At 36.5% G+C, this 13428-nt stretch overlaps 1 protein-coding gene across 1 annotated transcript; it reads left to right on the top strand.

Annotated features, from left to right (window-relative positions):
• Positions 1–10037: 10037 nt before the first annotated feature.
• Positions 10038–11877, top strand: LOC127655380 (E3 SUMO-protein ligase ZBED1-like). The gene is made up of 2 exons (XM_052143202.1): positions 10038–10058; positions 10174–11877. Exons 1-2 carry the CDS (start codon positions 10038–10040, stop codon positions 11875–11877), a joined length of 1725 nt encoding a protein of 574 aa, XP_051999162.1.
• The last annotated feature ends 1551 nt before the right edge of the window (positions 11878–13428 follow it).

The following is a 13428-nucleotide window of genomic DNA, read 5'->3' on the forward strand; positions in this document are numbered from 1 at the left end:
ATTTACATTCAAAATTGCCCAGCCAATATTTTGCAATTGCTAGTGTAGTGGGACAAACAGTGAGTATTACATAGTCATCTCTTTGTAATCATTGTACCACACCCCTGGGTGCATTGCTTGTCCAATTAGAGCTCTTTAGGGATCCTATAAAATGAAACCGTATGGCACTGCTTGTGGGTCAGAGCACCGCTTGTACGTCACTGCCTGAGGACCGCCCATTTTCTGGTTTCATTCATCCTACTTTCAAGGTATGTTGTTTGGCTACTAGCTAACTCTCATGTGCTCTGAGGTAATCGGTTTGATTCTTTTTGTCGATTAGCTTCGGTACGGACTGTTTATATCTGCGGTCAGCTGGCGGCTGTTATTTTCTCAATGATTCCCCTCAACATTATCCCTTGGACGTTTATCCGGCGCTGCTGAGTTACAGGTGTGTTGATGCCTTTTTGATACTTGCGTGGGTGTGCGATTTCTGTATCTACAGCTGGAGTTACGACATAAAGGTATGTGGAACTGTCGCTATTTAGGCGTATTTTTAAATGATTATGTTGTAAATAATTCTTTTGGTTGCATTGTAGGAAGAACCATTGGGTTTTAGGAAACCTCTCAGCTGATTAAGCCTGCGGGGCAACATACTTCAATGCTGCTGTTTTGTCTCTAGATTGGTTTTCTTTGCTTTGATTTGTTAGTTTTGATTTGTTTTCTTTGCTTTGATTTGGTTGTTTTGATTTGTTTTCTTTGTTTTGATTTGTTTGCTTTGTGTTTGCTTGGTTGTTTTGATTGGTGCTTTATTTAACCTCTCCTTTGGGTGATCGAGTACTATGTGAATCACCGCCATTTAAGTGCTATATTTATTGGCCTGTGAGGTTAATCTATTGTGTTCTGCTCATAGAGAGTGGTTAATCCATAAACTGAGGTTTTGTCACCATTTTCCCTGTCTAACAACTGCTACTATTCTTGTGCTGTTGAAGTGTTTCATTTCATTTATTATTATTATGATTATTATTATTTGTGGTTAATTTTGTTTCAGTTTACAGGAACCGAGACCCAGGGCAGGCTGCTAGCTATCCTCGTGTGGTGGAGACTTCTGTCACTGAGTGACGCGTGTTCACGCTTTCCTTCATTGGTGTGCTGATGTGTGTGTGGTGAGATTCGTGCACTGGGTGGTAAGATTTAATGATAGGAGCCTTGTGCTCGTTCGCTAGCTTATTCCTGCCACTGGTAAGCCTCGGTTTCTTGTTGTGTAGTGTTTGTGTTTATGTGTGCAATTTCTGCATGGGTCATACAGTTTTAATTATAACATGTTTTAAAGTTTCTGCTGGATAATTGTAGCCAATAAAGCTTTTGTATTTTTGGTATCCACGTCTTGGGTCTTGATGTGAAACAAGTGAACCTGTGTGCCCTTTGTGGGTTATCTATTTAAAGATTGATATTTCCCTGTTTGACAGGGTGGCGTAGTCAGCTATACTAGTTTTGCCCTGCTTCCTCCTAACGCCACGTTACACTAGCAATTACAGTCCATCTTGAAACTCTCCATATTACTTTAAGTCTGATTTATTTAAAGGAATGGTTCACACAAAAAGATCTCAGCATTTACTCACTCTTATGCTGTCTCAAACTTATATGAGTTTCTGTCTTCTGCGAAAAACAAACAAAGACATTTTGAAGTATATACAGCCAAATGTCTGTTAGTCCATAGAATTGATGCCAATTGATGTCAATGGGGTTCACAACTTTCAAGATCCAAAACGGACGGCAGCATAAAACTTGTGTGGTAAATTCCATGTCTTCTAAAGAGATATAATCAGTTTTGGGTGAGAAACAAAATGTACCCCCCTTTTCACCATACATCTTGACATCTGCAGTCTTCTTGGCGTGATGATTTGAAGCTCAATTACACTTCCTCCTGCTTGAAGAATGCAAAGAGCTGCCTTTATATCCTTTTAGAAGCTTGAAAGTTTTAGACTCCATTGACTTGTATTGTATGGATATATACACATCATATATTCATGGAAATATCTTTGTTTGTGTTCCACGGAGTTTGAGATGATACAAGGGAGAGCACATGATGAGAGAATTATCATTATTACTTTAATTACTTAACCCTAACCATGACTACATGCACTACACTTAACTATGTCTATGTAAACTTATGTAATTAAAATAGCTCCAAAGCTGTCACTATGTCACAAGTACAAAACTTTTAAGAAATGGAGTGCTCTTATATTAGACTTTGAAAATTTTAATTATATCTTTTTTTTTTTCCTTTTTTTCTCTCTGATAGGAGCCTTTATTGAACAGTACAATTTGGCTTTGGAGGATAATGGCCTGTGTCCTATCTAATGAGAGTACAATAATCCAGCATGCAATATTAATTAAGATTGGTATATCTTATATACAAAGAAGTCACCAAAGTGCAAATAAATTGATCAGAATAAAAATGAACTTTGACCTTATCATAATGGCTATAGCCTCTATGTGTATTTGTTTGGCCTATCAATTGTTTCCTCAATCAGAGTACTTATTTCTGTGTTCATTAAAACAGTCTTGTTTGAAATTTCACAGGTTTAAGAAATTCCTAATTTTTCTATACTATTCTTTTGCATTAGGTTTTGCACATTAAGCCACTATTGTTGGACAAATCGGCATTGGCATTCGAATGGGAGTAGTTAAGAGTGTACTCATGCCCATCTGAAACATGATAAATATGATTTTCAGGAACAAATATCCTCAAGATGATGCTAAAACCTTTCTGTAACCTCATTCTTCAGTTCAGCTATACATATGAGGTCTATGTGTCCCTGGTTCGAAATTTACATCTGTAGCCCCAAACTCAGTTGGGTCTCTTAGCACAGGTCTGTGTTTCCCTGCCTGTAATGGGGAGGCCATTGTAATGTCATTTATCCAACTTACCACAGCATCAAAGCCTGGCGCCCCACTGCACACTAGAGGCATTGGGTAAACAGTGCTTCACATGAGTGTGGTCTCATCAATAAATTCTTAATGAAATTTTCAGTCTCTTTCTACCTCTGCAGGACCTCCATATAATGAGCTGTGTGAAACCCGAAGGGATAGGTGAAGATGGGACCAGAGAAAGGCAAATCAGTGAAAGAGAGAGATATAAATAGAGTAAGAGAAAGATGGAAAGACATGAGAGGATGTGAAGTGTGTGGTAAACAATGTGCATAATCTGGAAAGCGTGTTTTGACTTTAGAGGAGCATTTTTGTTTGCCACAAATTTGTCTGAATAAAATGCTCCATGTTTATACAACAACAAATTAGTTACAGGTGTACAGTAGTAACGGGCCCTGTAAAGCAACCCAAATAGAACCACTGTCCATATGACTTCTTCAGAAAGACTTCAAAAAGACTTGATTTAATAGAAGATCATACAGTGAGAAAGTGCAAAACAAATATCAAATAGTCAAACACAGACAAGTTGGCTAGGTTCCATCAGCTTACATTTGCAGAGAGGCTTAGCATTACATAACTATTAAACTGAACAATCTAGGGATGCATTTATGACAGAACCTTGCTGTGTCAGAAGATTGGGATTTCAATTAATTCCAAACCAGCCCCAATACATTTTCTCAATTTTAATTCAATTTCAAAGCAATGAGCGAGAAGCTTCTGAAATTAAGAGCCCTTCACAAGGCCTTGTTTTCAAATACAGATAGACATGTCTATTACATATACAGTAGCTAACCATTCCAGCTATCACACTGCAAAATAAATAAATAAAACTATGACTACTGTAACAACTCTATTATTGAAAATACATAATGCATTCCCTTTCACCTTTCCTTAATTTCTGAGCTGCTTGACAAACAAATTAGCCTTCCCACCTCTTCTCACCTTACATTTTTTTATAATGATTGATTATAATGGATAAAATGTGATTACCGGTATATGCACTGCCATATTTTTTACAGTGCAATGCAGCATGTGATTCTGAGTTCGTCAAGCATAGATGTCCTAAAAAAGTAGCCCTTCCACTTTGTTACCCCGGAAGTGGAAAGAAAGAGAAATGGACAGAATGGGAGAAGAAGCAAGTGGACTAATTAGTTTCTACATTGTGTTTGACATCAGAAAACATTGCTGCATCAAAACAGCCAGCTCAGACGGTAATGGGTTTACACATTTATTTTGTGATTATTTTAATGTTTGTAACATAAATTAAAAAAACAAACTTAGGTAACACTTTATTTTACGTAGTCCTTGATACAGAGTAATTACTTAGTTAATTACTTAGTAATAAATGTTGTAATTACATGTACCAAAATGTAATTAACATGTAACTAAGTTATGGTACAGCCTGTACTTACAGATTGTAATTACACACATGTAATAGGCAGCTACTGTTACACATATGTAACAAGCAGAGTCTGTTACATACGTGTTACAAACTTGGTACACTGTAATTAGGTAAGAAAGTACTTAGTACCACACAATGTAACAAGAAGTACTTAAATATATTAGGCTACTAAGGTCTGCAGTTACACATGGCAAATGTGTACGTTTTGTAGCATTACATGTATGTAACATAAAATAAAGTGTATCAAGATTGTACTTGAGTGCAATTCATGTGTATCTACATACCTTATCCATCTTAAATAACCCACTAGTTCACTGCTAAAATACATGCATTAGCTTCTTTATTACATTAAAATTACAGAAAATTACACAGGTATAAGCTACGTAAAATAAAGTGTATCAAGACTGTACTTAAGTGGACTTCATTTGTATCTACATACCTTGTCCATATGTACCTTAGTTTGAATTAACTCACTAGTTCACAGCTTAAATACATGCATTAGCTTCCTAATTACATTGCAACTACAGAATTTTACACAGGTATAAGCTACATAAAATAAAGTGTATCAAGACTGTACTTAAGTGGACTTCATGTGTATCTACATACCTTGTCCATATGTACCTTAGTTTGGGTAAACTCACTAGTTCACAGCTTAAATACAAGCAGTAGCTTCCCAACTACATTACAATTACAGAATACTGTATTTTAACTCAATAGTGTAGAGTTGAATTGATGTGGTTACCCTTTCCATCCACCTGCCTGCAAACAAAAGGTGACATCATCAAAATGACAAGTCAAATTGTAAATTTATTTTCCCCCTTCAAATACAACATATAATTAGCAATGTAATTAGGAAGCTAATGCATGTATTTAAGCTGTGAACTAGAGAGTTAATTCAAACTAAGGTACATATGGACAAGGTATGTAGATACACATGAAGTCCACTTAAGTACAGTCTTGATACACTTTATTTTACGTGGCTTATACCTGTGTAATTTTCTGTAATTTTAATGTAATAAAGAAGCTAATGCATGTATTTTAGCGGTGAACTAGTGGGTTATTTAAGATGGATAAGGTATGTAGATACACATGAATTGCACTCAAGTACAATCTTGATACACTTTATTTTATGTTACATACATGTAATGCTACAAAACGTACACATTTGCCATATGTAACTGCAGACCTTAGTAGCCTAATATATTTAAGTACTTCTTGTTACATTGTGTGGTACTAATTACTTTCTTACCTAATTACAGTGTACCAAGTTTGTAACACGTATGTAACAGACTCGGCTTGTTACATATGTGTAACAGTAGCTGCCTATTACATGTGTGTAATTACAATCTGTAAGTACAGGCTGTACCATAACTTAGTTACATGTTAATTACATTTTGGTACATGTAATTACAACGTTTATTACTAAGTAATTAACTAAGTAATTACTCTGTATCAAGGACTACGTAAAATAAAAAAGGGATTGTGATGCTGAAAATTTAATTTGTGCAGGTGTTTCATTATGACAGCAGTTTCAGTACCGCTCTGCTGGTAAAGAGCAGCACGAAAGCAGATCACACCGGTTTGATCGCATGCCCCTGAGCACATCCTAGTGTAATAATACCAGTTTGATCATATGGGCAAAGAGGTTAAGAGAAATGTATTTTTAGCTTTAACAAAGCCCTATCATATATATATATATATATATATATATATATATATATATATATATATATATATATATATATATTTATTGTAAAATAAATTATACAATAATTAATTATACAATTAAAAATGGTAATCAAATTAATTACATGGTGTCCCGATTTATTAATCGTGATTAATCGCATTTACAAATATTTGCTGAGAAAGCCCCTCATAGAACAATAACTCAATATATAATTATGAAATAATTATACATAGTTATCTTTAAATATGTATATTATAGCAGTGGAACACAACGTTGTAGCCCATCCACCTCCATGTTCAACATATTGTGCATTCTGAGATTCTATCTATCTAATATACGTATATATATATATAAATAAAAAATATTAATGTAATTAAAATGTATTAAATTCTTGTGGCAGAAGAGTTAATCTTTGATAAGACAATACAAAAACGGCTTTAGAATACAATGTATTGTTAACTACCATATTTTTGAACATAAGTCAATCATTGGCATACAGTTCACAGCAATCCATTTCACAAGTGAATTTGTCAATCAGTTCGACATTTATTATGAGGGCTTGTTTAAGGACCCGTCAATGTACAACTGCGTCAGACATGCTTGTGTAGCGTCTCGGGTGCGTTGCATCATAAACATAAAAAGTTTAGGTCACTGTGTCAAGTTAAATATAGTTTAATACTTAGAACACACCTTGAGATCCCTCAGTTCGAATTTGCGCTCCATCAAATGTTTTGAACGCAAGAACGTAACGCATGTTTGTGTTGTGCTGTCTACTGGATGGTTGTTTTTTCACCATATAAACTGTGCATTGCTCATACAGCTGAAATTTCAATTACCGCCCTCTGGAGTAATCAAGTGGTACTACAAGCTTGCATTTCTCAAGATTCTTCCTTATTACGGTCCGGGGGCATTCCGATTAATTGCGTAAATTTTTTAACACGTTATTTTTTATAAAATGAATCGCACTGAATTAACGCATTAAATCGACAGCCCTAATATATATATATATATATATATATATATATATATATATATATATATATACACACATATATATAAATGTATCTATTTGCATGATTATTAACATGATATTTACAGGTCTAATCAAACAAGTGCACAACAAGCTTCATCCCACAGTTATGATGACAGTTGTGAAAGCAGTCTGTTCTAATATAACTCACTCCTGCTTATTAATACTGCAGTATGTTAGACCAGCCCAAATTCAGCTAATCAAGCAGCAAGTTCTTGTTGTTTAAGTTGATCAACTAATGTGATCTTAATTGTGAAGAAGTTTGAGTAGGCCAATTGTCTGTGTTTAAACAGTCTGGTGGGGACAAACCAGCATCCCATACTGGGGACCACCTTCCAAAGGACGACAAATTCTGGATGAACTAATAATTGTTTCAGTTCAGTGTGTAGCTCAAATACACAACAGTAATATAAATTAAAACATTTATAACAATATGAGCCAGGATTCCATTTAGGTCATTTCCAGTTGTTATATTCACTCACTGAGCATTTATAAGGAACACTATGCCAGACATGGTCTTCTGCTGTTGTGGTCCTCCACCTCAAAGTTTGCTTTGTGCATTCTGAGATGCTATTCTGCTCACTACAGTTGTACAGTGTGGCTATGAGAGTTACCGTAGCCTTTGTCAGCTCAAACCAGTCTGGCCATTCTCTGTTGACATCTCTCATCAACAAGGCACTTCCGTCCACAGACCTGCCACTCACTGGATATTTTTTGGTTATGGCACCATTCTGAGTACACTTTAGAGACTGTTATGCATGAAAATCCGAGGAGATCAGCAGTTACAGAAATACTCAACCAGCTCATCCGGCACCAACAATCATGCCACTGTCAAAATCACTGAGATAATTTTTTTTGCCCATTCTGAGGTTGATGTGAACATTAACTGGTGCTCCTGACAATGCAGATTGTATGCATTGCCCTGCTACCACATGATTAAAAGGTACTAAAATGTACAGTGTTCACAGACCACATAGCTAGTGTGGAACACAAAGCAAATAAAATACCTTAACCCATTTGCCCCTTATCAAAGTTTGCAACTATTTGCAACCCTCTGCAGTTTGAGTTTTAATCATTAGGCTCAACTTTGCTTTCAGGTCACAGCCCTTTGGCTTTCACCTCGCAGCCATGAATCAAAATCCGTCACACTCTCAGCCATGATCTCCCAGGCATGCATTTCAATATTTTCTCATAAATTGGAATATTAAAAATTTACCAGCTGCTGAGAGAATTGCTAATTAGAGGTTTCATGTGCTTGCCTGGCCAATGTGCAATATAAACATCCCTTTGTTCTCTTTTATATGAGCTTGTAATAGCTTATAGTGAAAAAAAGACAAAATATATTAATTAATAAATAAGAAGGGCAAACATTTTTTTTTTTTTTTTGTCAGTTCAGACTCATGTTTTTGGTTGTAATTTCACATGTGTATTCAATCAATAGAGCTACTTGTAGAAGAACAACTGGTGTTATGTTACATAATTTTACACTCATACAGTGCTGTAAATTTGAAGTGAAGTGCTTTTAAATGAATTCCCCAAAGAAAGCTAAGCCTGTCCATTTGTAAGTGCTTTATATTATACACACTGTATGCACAATGTGGAATTTCTTTGAATAGTTATATAGTTATAGTTTTATAGTTAATAGTAGACTTAGTCATATAGTGAAAATGCATGATTATTGCTCTGATTTCCATAGTGGTATAATAAAAAGTGAAATATAATGGAGTCCCACACTGATTGAAAGTGGCTGGCCTTGTCTGACCTAAGAATCAATGTATTGACCATCAAAACATTCTGCTCCAGTTCTGTGGATTTGACACTGTCCTGCAGCACTGTAGGCAAATTCCCATTGGGCAAAGGTCATTTGAAGAGTGATCAAATTCTTAACACTGTGGTTCACAACTCATTATTGTCTAAGCCTTCTGAAATGAAAAGATGAAGGTATTGCAAATACATTCCTTACTGTGATTAATTGTCAAAGTGGTCTCATAAAGACTGGGAAGGATTGTATACAACACACTGACAACCATCAAGTGGAGATTGATGGGCACACTTTAACACAAGGTTAGCTATGACAGTTAATTACATTAGCTCCCTCATCAGCTGTTATTGTCAACAAGCCAGAATAGAAGATGCATTTCACAATGAAATGAGCTTGCAGGCTATAAAATAAGCAAATTGTATTCTAACGCAGAGGTAATTAATCTGGAAAACGTGTCTATGTGAAAGGCTGGCTCTATTAAGTGACATGAACATTAATATACTAAAAATAATCAAAATAATCTACTAAAGTTGTATGAAAATCATATATGAATGTCCCTTCGAGTCTTCATATGTGTCCTTCTAGCAGAATCACTCCATACTGTCTAGGTGTGACTTTCCAATTGTCATCATGTTCATATAACAGCTTACTTGAGTATATGAACAACCAAAGTCCAGTTCCTTTTCTATTCTTACAAAAGCAATGAATAACACCAGTAACAAGTAGCAATAATGAAAGTAAAAATCAAATATGATGATTCAAATTAGGGGTGACCCCGAATAGTCGAAGATTCGATGCATCGATATGCGGAGCCTGATTCGACCACCGATCTCACAGTCGAATCTTCGTTCGCGGGTTTTATGAAACGTGGCTCATAACATTTTGGCAATATGGGGGTGCTCAATGTCTAATTTCACACAGAACTACTGATTTTGTACGGTTATAGTAAGTTATATACAGCCTTTAATTATGATAATGCTGTAAAAAAAAAACGTGAAAAGAAAGAAGCGTTCAATAAAAAACGTGTGTGTGTGTGAATTAATCCAACCACCGCTGTGACAGATTTAAGTTTCACTTTCCCTGATCCGTGACAGACGAGGAGCATCTTGACGGCAGGGATTACTTAATGTCTGGAACAAAAAAATCTAAAGTGTGGATGCACTTTGAAATGGTAAAAGATGATCCAAAAAAAGTAAAATGCAAGTTGTGCCAACAGCTCATGTCCTACCACTCATCAACAACAAATATGGCTTTCCACTTAAAACGGGTAAGTTTCTTAGCTTCCAATAAGGATGGTTCACTCTTTCATTTAACTGGCGCTTTTAATTTACGAATAGCAATATCATATGTTGGGACTTAAAATATGTTCGTCTTTTTTCTAGATCCACCCACAGTATCAGACTAACGACGGCAGTTCATCTAGTAGTAATACCGGAGCTGCACCAAAACTAACTCAAAGAAAGCTAGATTTGAGACCGCCATTGTCCGAGAAAAGGAAAAGAGAAATCACGGGCAAAATTGCAGAGTTTATTGCGCTCGACATGAGGCCAGTGAATGTTGTGGACGGTGAAGGTTTTAAAGAATTAACGCGCACACTTGAGCCAGGATACACAGTTCCCAAAAGAGAGATGGTTATGCATGTGGTGGATGCGAAATACGCGTCCATACGCGCGGAGGTTTACATGTTAATAAACAATTGCAAAGCAGTCAGCCTCACCACAGATATTTGGACCTCGCTGCAAATGGAGGCATATCTTACAGTTACAGCCCACTTTATTACTGAAGCCTGGCGACTGGAAAATTTTGTGTTAGCAACAAAAAAAATGGAGGAAAGTCATACAGCAGAACATATTTCACAAACACTGAAAGAAGTCATTTCTGATTGGGACATTCCAGGCACTAAGATCGTTTCTGTTGTCCATGACAATGCAACGAATATGGTTGCATGCACCAATCAACTGGCCCAAGACCCATCGTGGGGAACTGTACAGGGAGTCCGTTGTGCGGGGCATACACTGCAATTGTGCATTAACAGCGCATTAAAGAAAGATCCCGTGTGTCGCACTGTTGCTGCTGCAAGGCGCCTTGTTTCACACTTCAAAAAAAGCGCCAAGGCCACCACAGCACTTGCAGAAAAACAAAGAGAACTGAATGTTGCAGAGCATAAAGTTGTACAAGATGTTGCCACTCGATGGAATTCTGTCTATCTTATGCTCGATCGCCTGTTAGAACAAAGGGGTGCAGTTTCAGCTGTGCTGACGGATTCAAGTGTCAGCAAACGGTCCGACTGTGATCTAGAGCTGACAACATCCCAGTGGAGAATGGCAGAGGACATAGTCAATGTTCTCAAGCCAATGATCAAACTGACAGAGCTTTTGTCACAAGATATGAACGCATCTCTGTCTGCCACTGTTCCGATGCTTATGAACATTAAGAAACGACACTTGGTGGTACATGAAGACGACAGCGCTGTTACTAAGACCCTCAAGATTACCCTGACCGAGGAGATTGACAGACGATGGGAGCTTAAAGGCCGTCTTTTGGAGAGCAGTATTTATATCAAGGCTGCAATTCTTGACCCATGTTTTAAGAAGCTTTCCTTTTTCACTGATGATGAGCAAAGGAATGAGGCGTATGCTGTGGTGGAAAATCTGGCTGAGAGTTTAGCTGCCAGGCCTGTACAGGAGGTAGGTGATGACAGTGAATTGGTGGAGGAGCATGATACTGCAGGCCCTTCAAGACAAGAAAAAGAGAAAGACCAAGTGATGTCGATGCTGTTGTCCAGCGATGAAGAGGAGCAACAGCCAGGGGACAGTGAAATGAGGGCTTATTTAAAGGACACTACAAGAAGCAGTACAGGACCACTGGAATGGTGGCAAAAGAATGAGGAGAGATACCCAAAGCTGTCCAGGGCCGCAAAGAGATTCCACAGCATCCCATCTACTTCCACACCATCAGAAAGAATTTTCTCCAAGGCTGGATTTATTATCAGTAAAACCAGGAGCGCACTGCTGCCGGCCAACGTCAACAAGTTGGTTTTCCTCGCACACAACTTAAAAAGACTCAAACGCACACAAGCAGAGTGAAAGACTGGATTTTTTTCGATCGGGTAGGGTACAAGTGTTTTCAAACATTTCAGCCGTTTCTAATTTTAATTTGCTGTGAACATGTTTAGCTAAAAAAACTGCCAGTTTAGCGTTTATTGTTGTTTTGGCAGTTAAAAGGAGAAAGTTCACAATTCTGGCTAAACTTTCGTTGTTTTAATAATTTATTTATATTAATTTTATTTACTGATCACTCAGCGTTACTTAATTTAACTTGTATTTTTTTTTAAATATATGTACCCCTGCACTTTGGCATTTTGCACACATTTATTATGCTCCCTGTGACTTGATTCTGACTATTTCGTTTTTATTTATTTTTTATTATAAGAAATGTATATTCTGTTCTAATTTAATTCTGTAAATTAATGCTTTTTTTTGCTTTTCGTTGTGTCGATGTTGCGCTGCACTGAAAGCATGCTAGCACAGGCAATTTTGCCGATTTAATTTAATTTCGCAAAATGTGAAATGCAAATCCTGTCTGCAGTCAGTGTGTTCTTTTCCGCTCTAGGCAGGTATTTTTTTTAGGTTTATTTATCAAAATGTTCTTTTAGATATTTGTGTGATGTTCTGTATTTCGATCGTGGCTTTAAAATGTTATGAGAGAACGTTTTACGAATGTTTATCCACCACATTACCTTTTATTAAACGTAAATAAGAAAGCCATTGTCAGTTGGCAGGCAGTTTTGGTCGCTTTATTAAAAGTTGTTGCTGTGTGCAGTGTGTAAAATAAAATAAAAATAGTTTTACCCTCCTGCTGACTACCTAGTGTCGTGCCCCTCCCAACACATTCACACACACATAGATGATTCGACTATCAGTCGACTATAGAAAGATTCGAAAATTCTGATTCGAATGTGTAAATCCTTAGTCGGGGACACCCCTAATTCAAATTGAAGTGTAAGTTCATTTAGGTGCATTTAGCACTTTAAATCATAGAGAAAATAATCTACAATCTTTCTAGCTATAAGAGATTGTGAGTGGGTATTATGCCTCTCTAGAACCTGTTGATGTGAAAAGTGCTTTTAAAGAGTTGTTTGCAGTGAAGGAATATAGATCGCATGCATTTTGATTCTGACCTGCTCATTGGAGCATGGGCAGGTGAGTCGGTCAGCTGTGCAGAAACACATCAGCTATTGAAAGGCAATCAAATGAGTGTCAATCTGCCTCTTTTGAATTCTGGCCAAACTCGCACATACACCTGTATAATTCATTTTCCAGCCTAGTGGTCTTGCTCATTGGAGGACCTTACAGGTAAAAAAAAAAAAAAAAGAGTTTGAGAAAAGTACTGCATGTCTGAAAAAAAACAAAACAGTAAAAATCTGTTTTTATATATATTATTGTTATTATTTTTAAATGTAGGACTAATGACTCACTTGGTGTATAGTGTATAGTGAACTACTTGTATGGTGCAGTATATTATAGTAAAATAATATTTTTTTCATAATGTTCAATATTTATCACTAAATATATTTAATACTATTAATGTCATTGTTAGACCTCAAGAATGAATATAAACTTATCTTGTTGGTTTAC

This window comes from Xyrauchen texanus, chromosome 2 (genome assembly GCF_025860055.1).
Source record: "Xyrauchen texanus isolate HMW12.3.18 chromosome 2, RBS_HiC_50CHRs, whole genome shotgun sequence".
NCBI classification, from domain to species: domain Eukaryota; kingdom Metazoa; phylum Chordata; class Actinopteri; order Cypriniformes; family Catostomidae; genus Xyrauchen; species Xyrauchen texanus.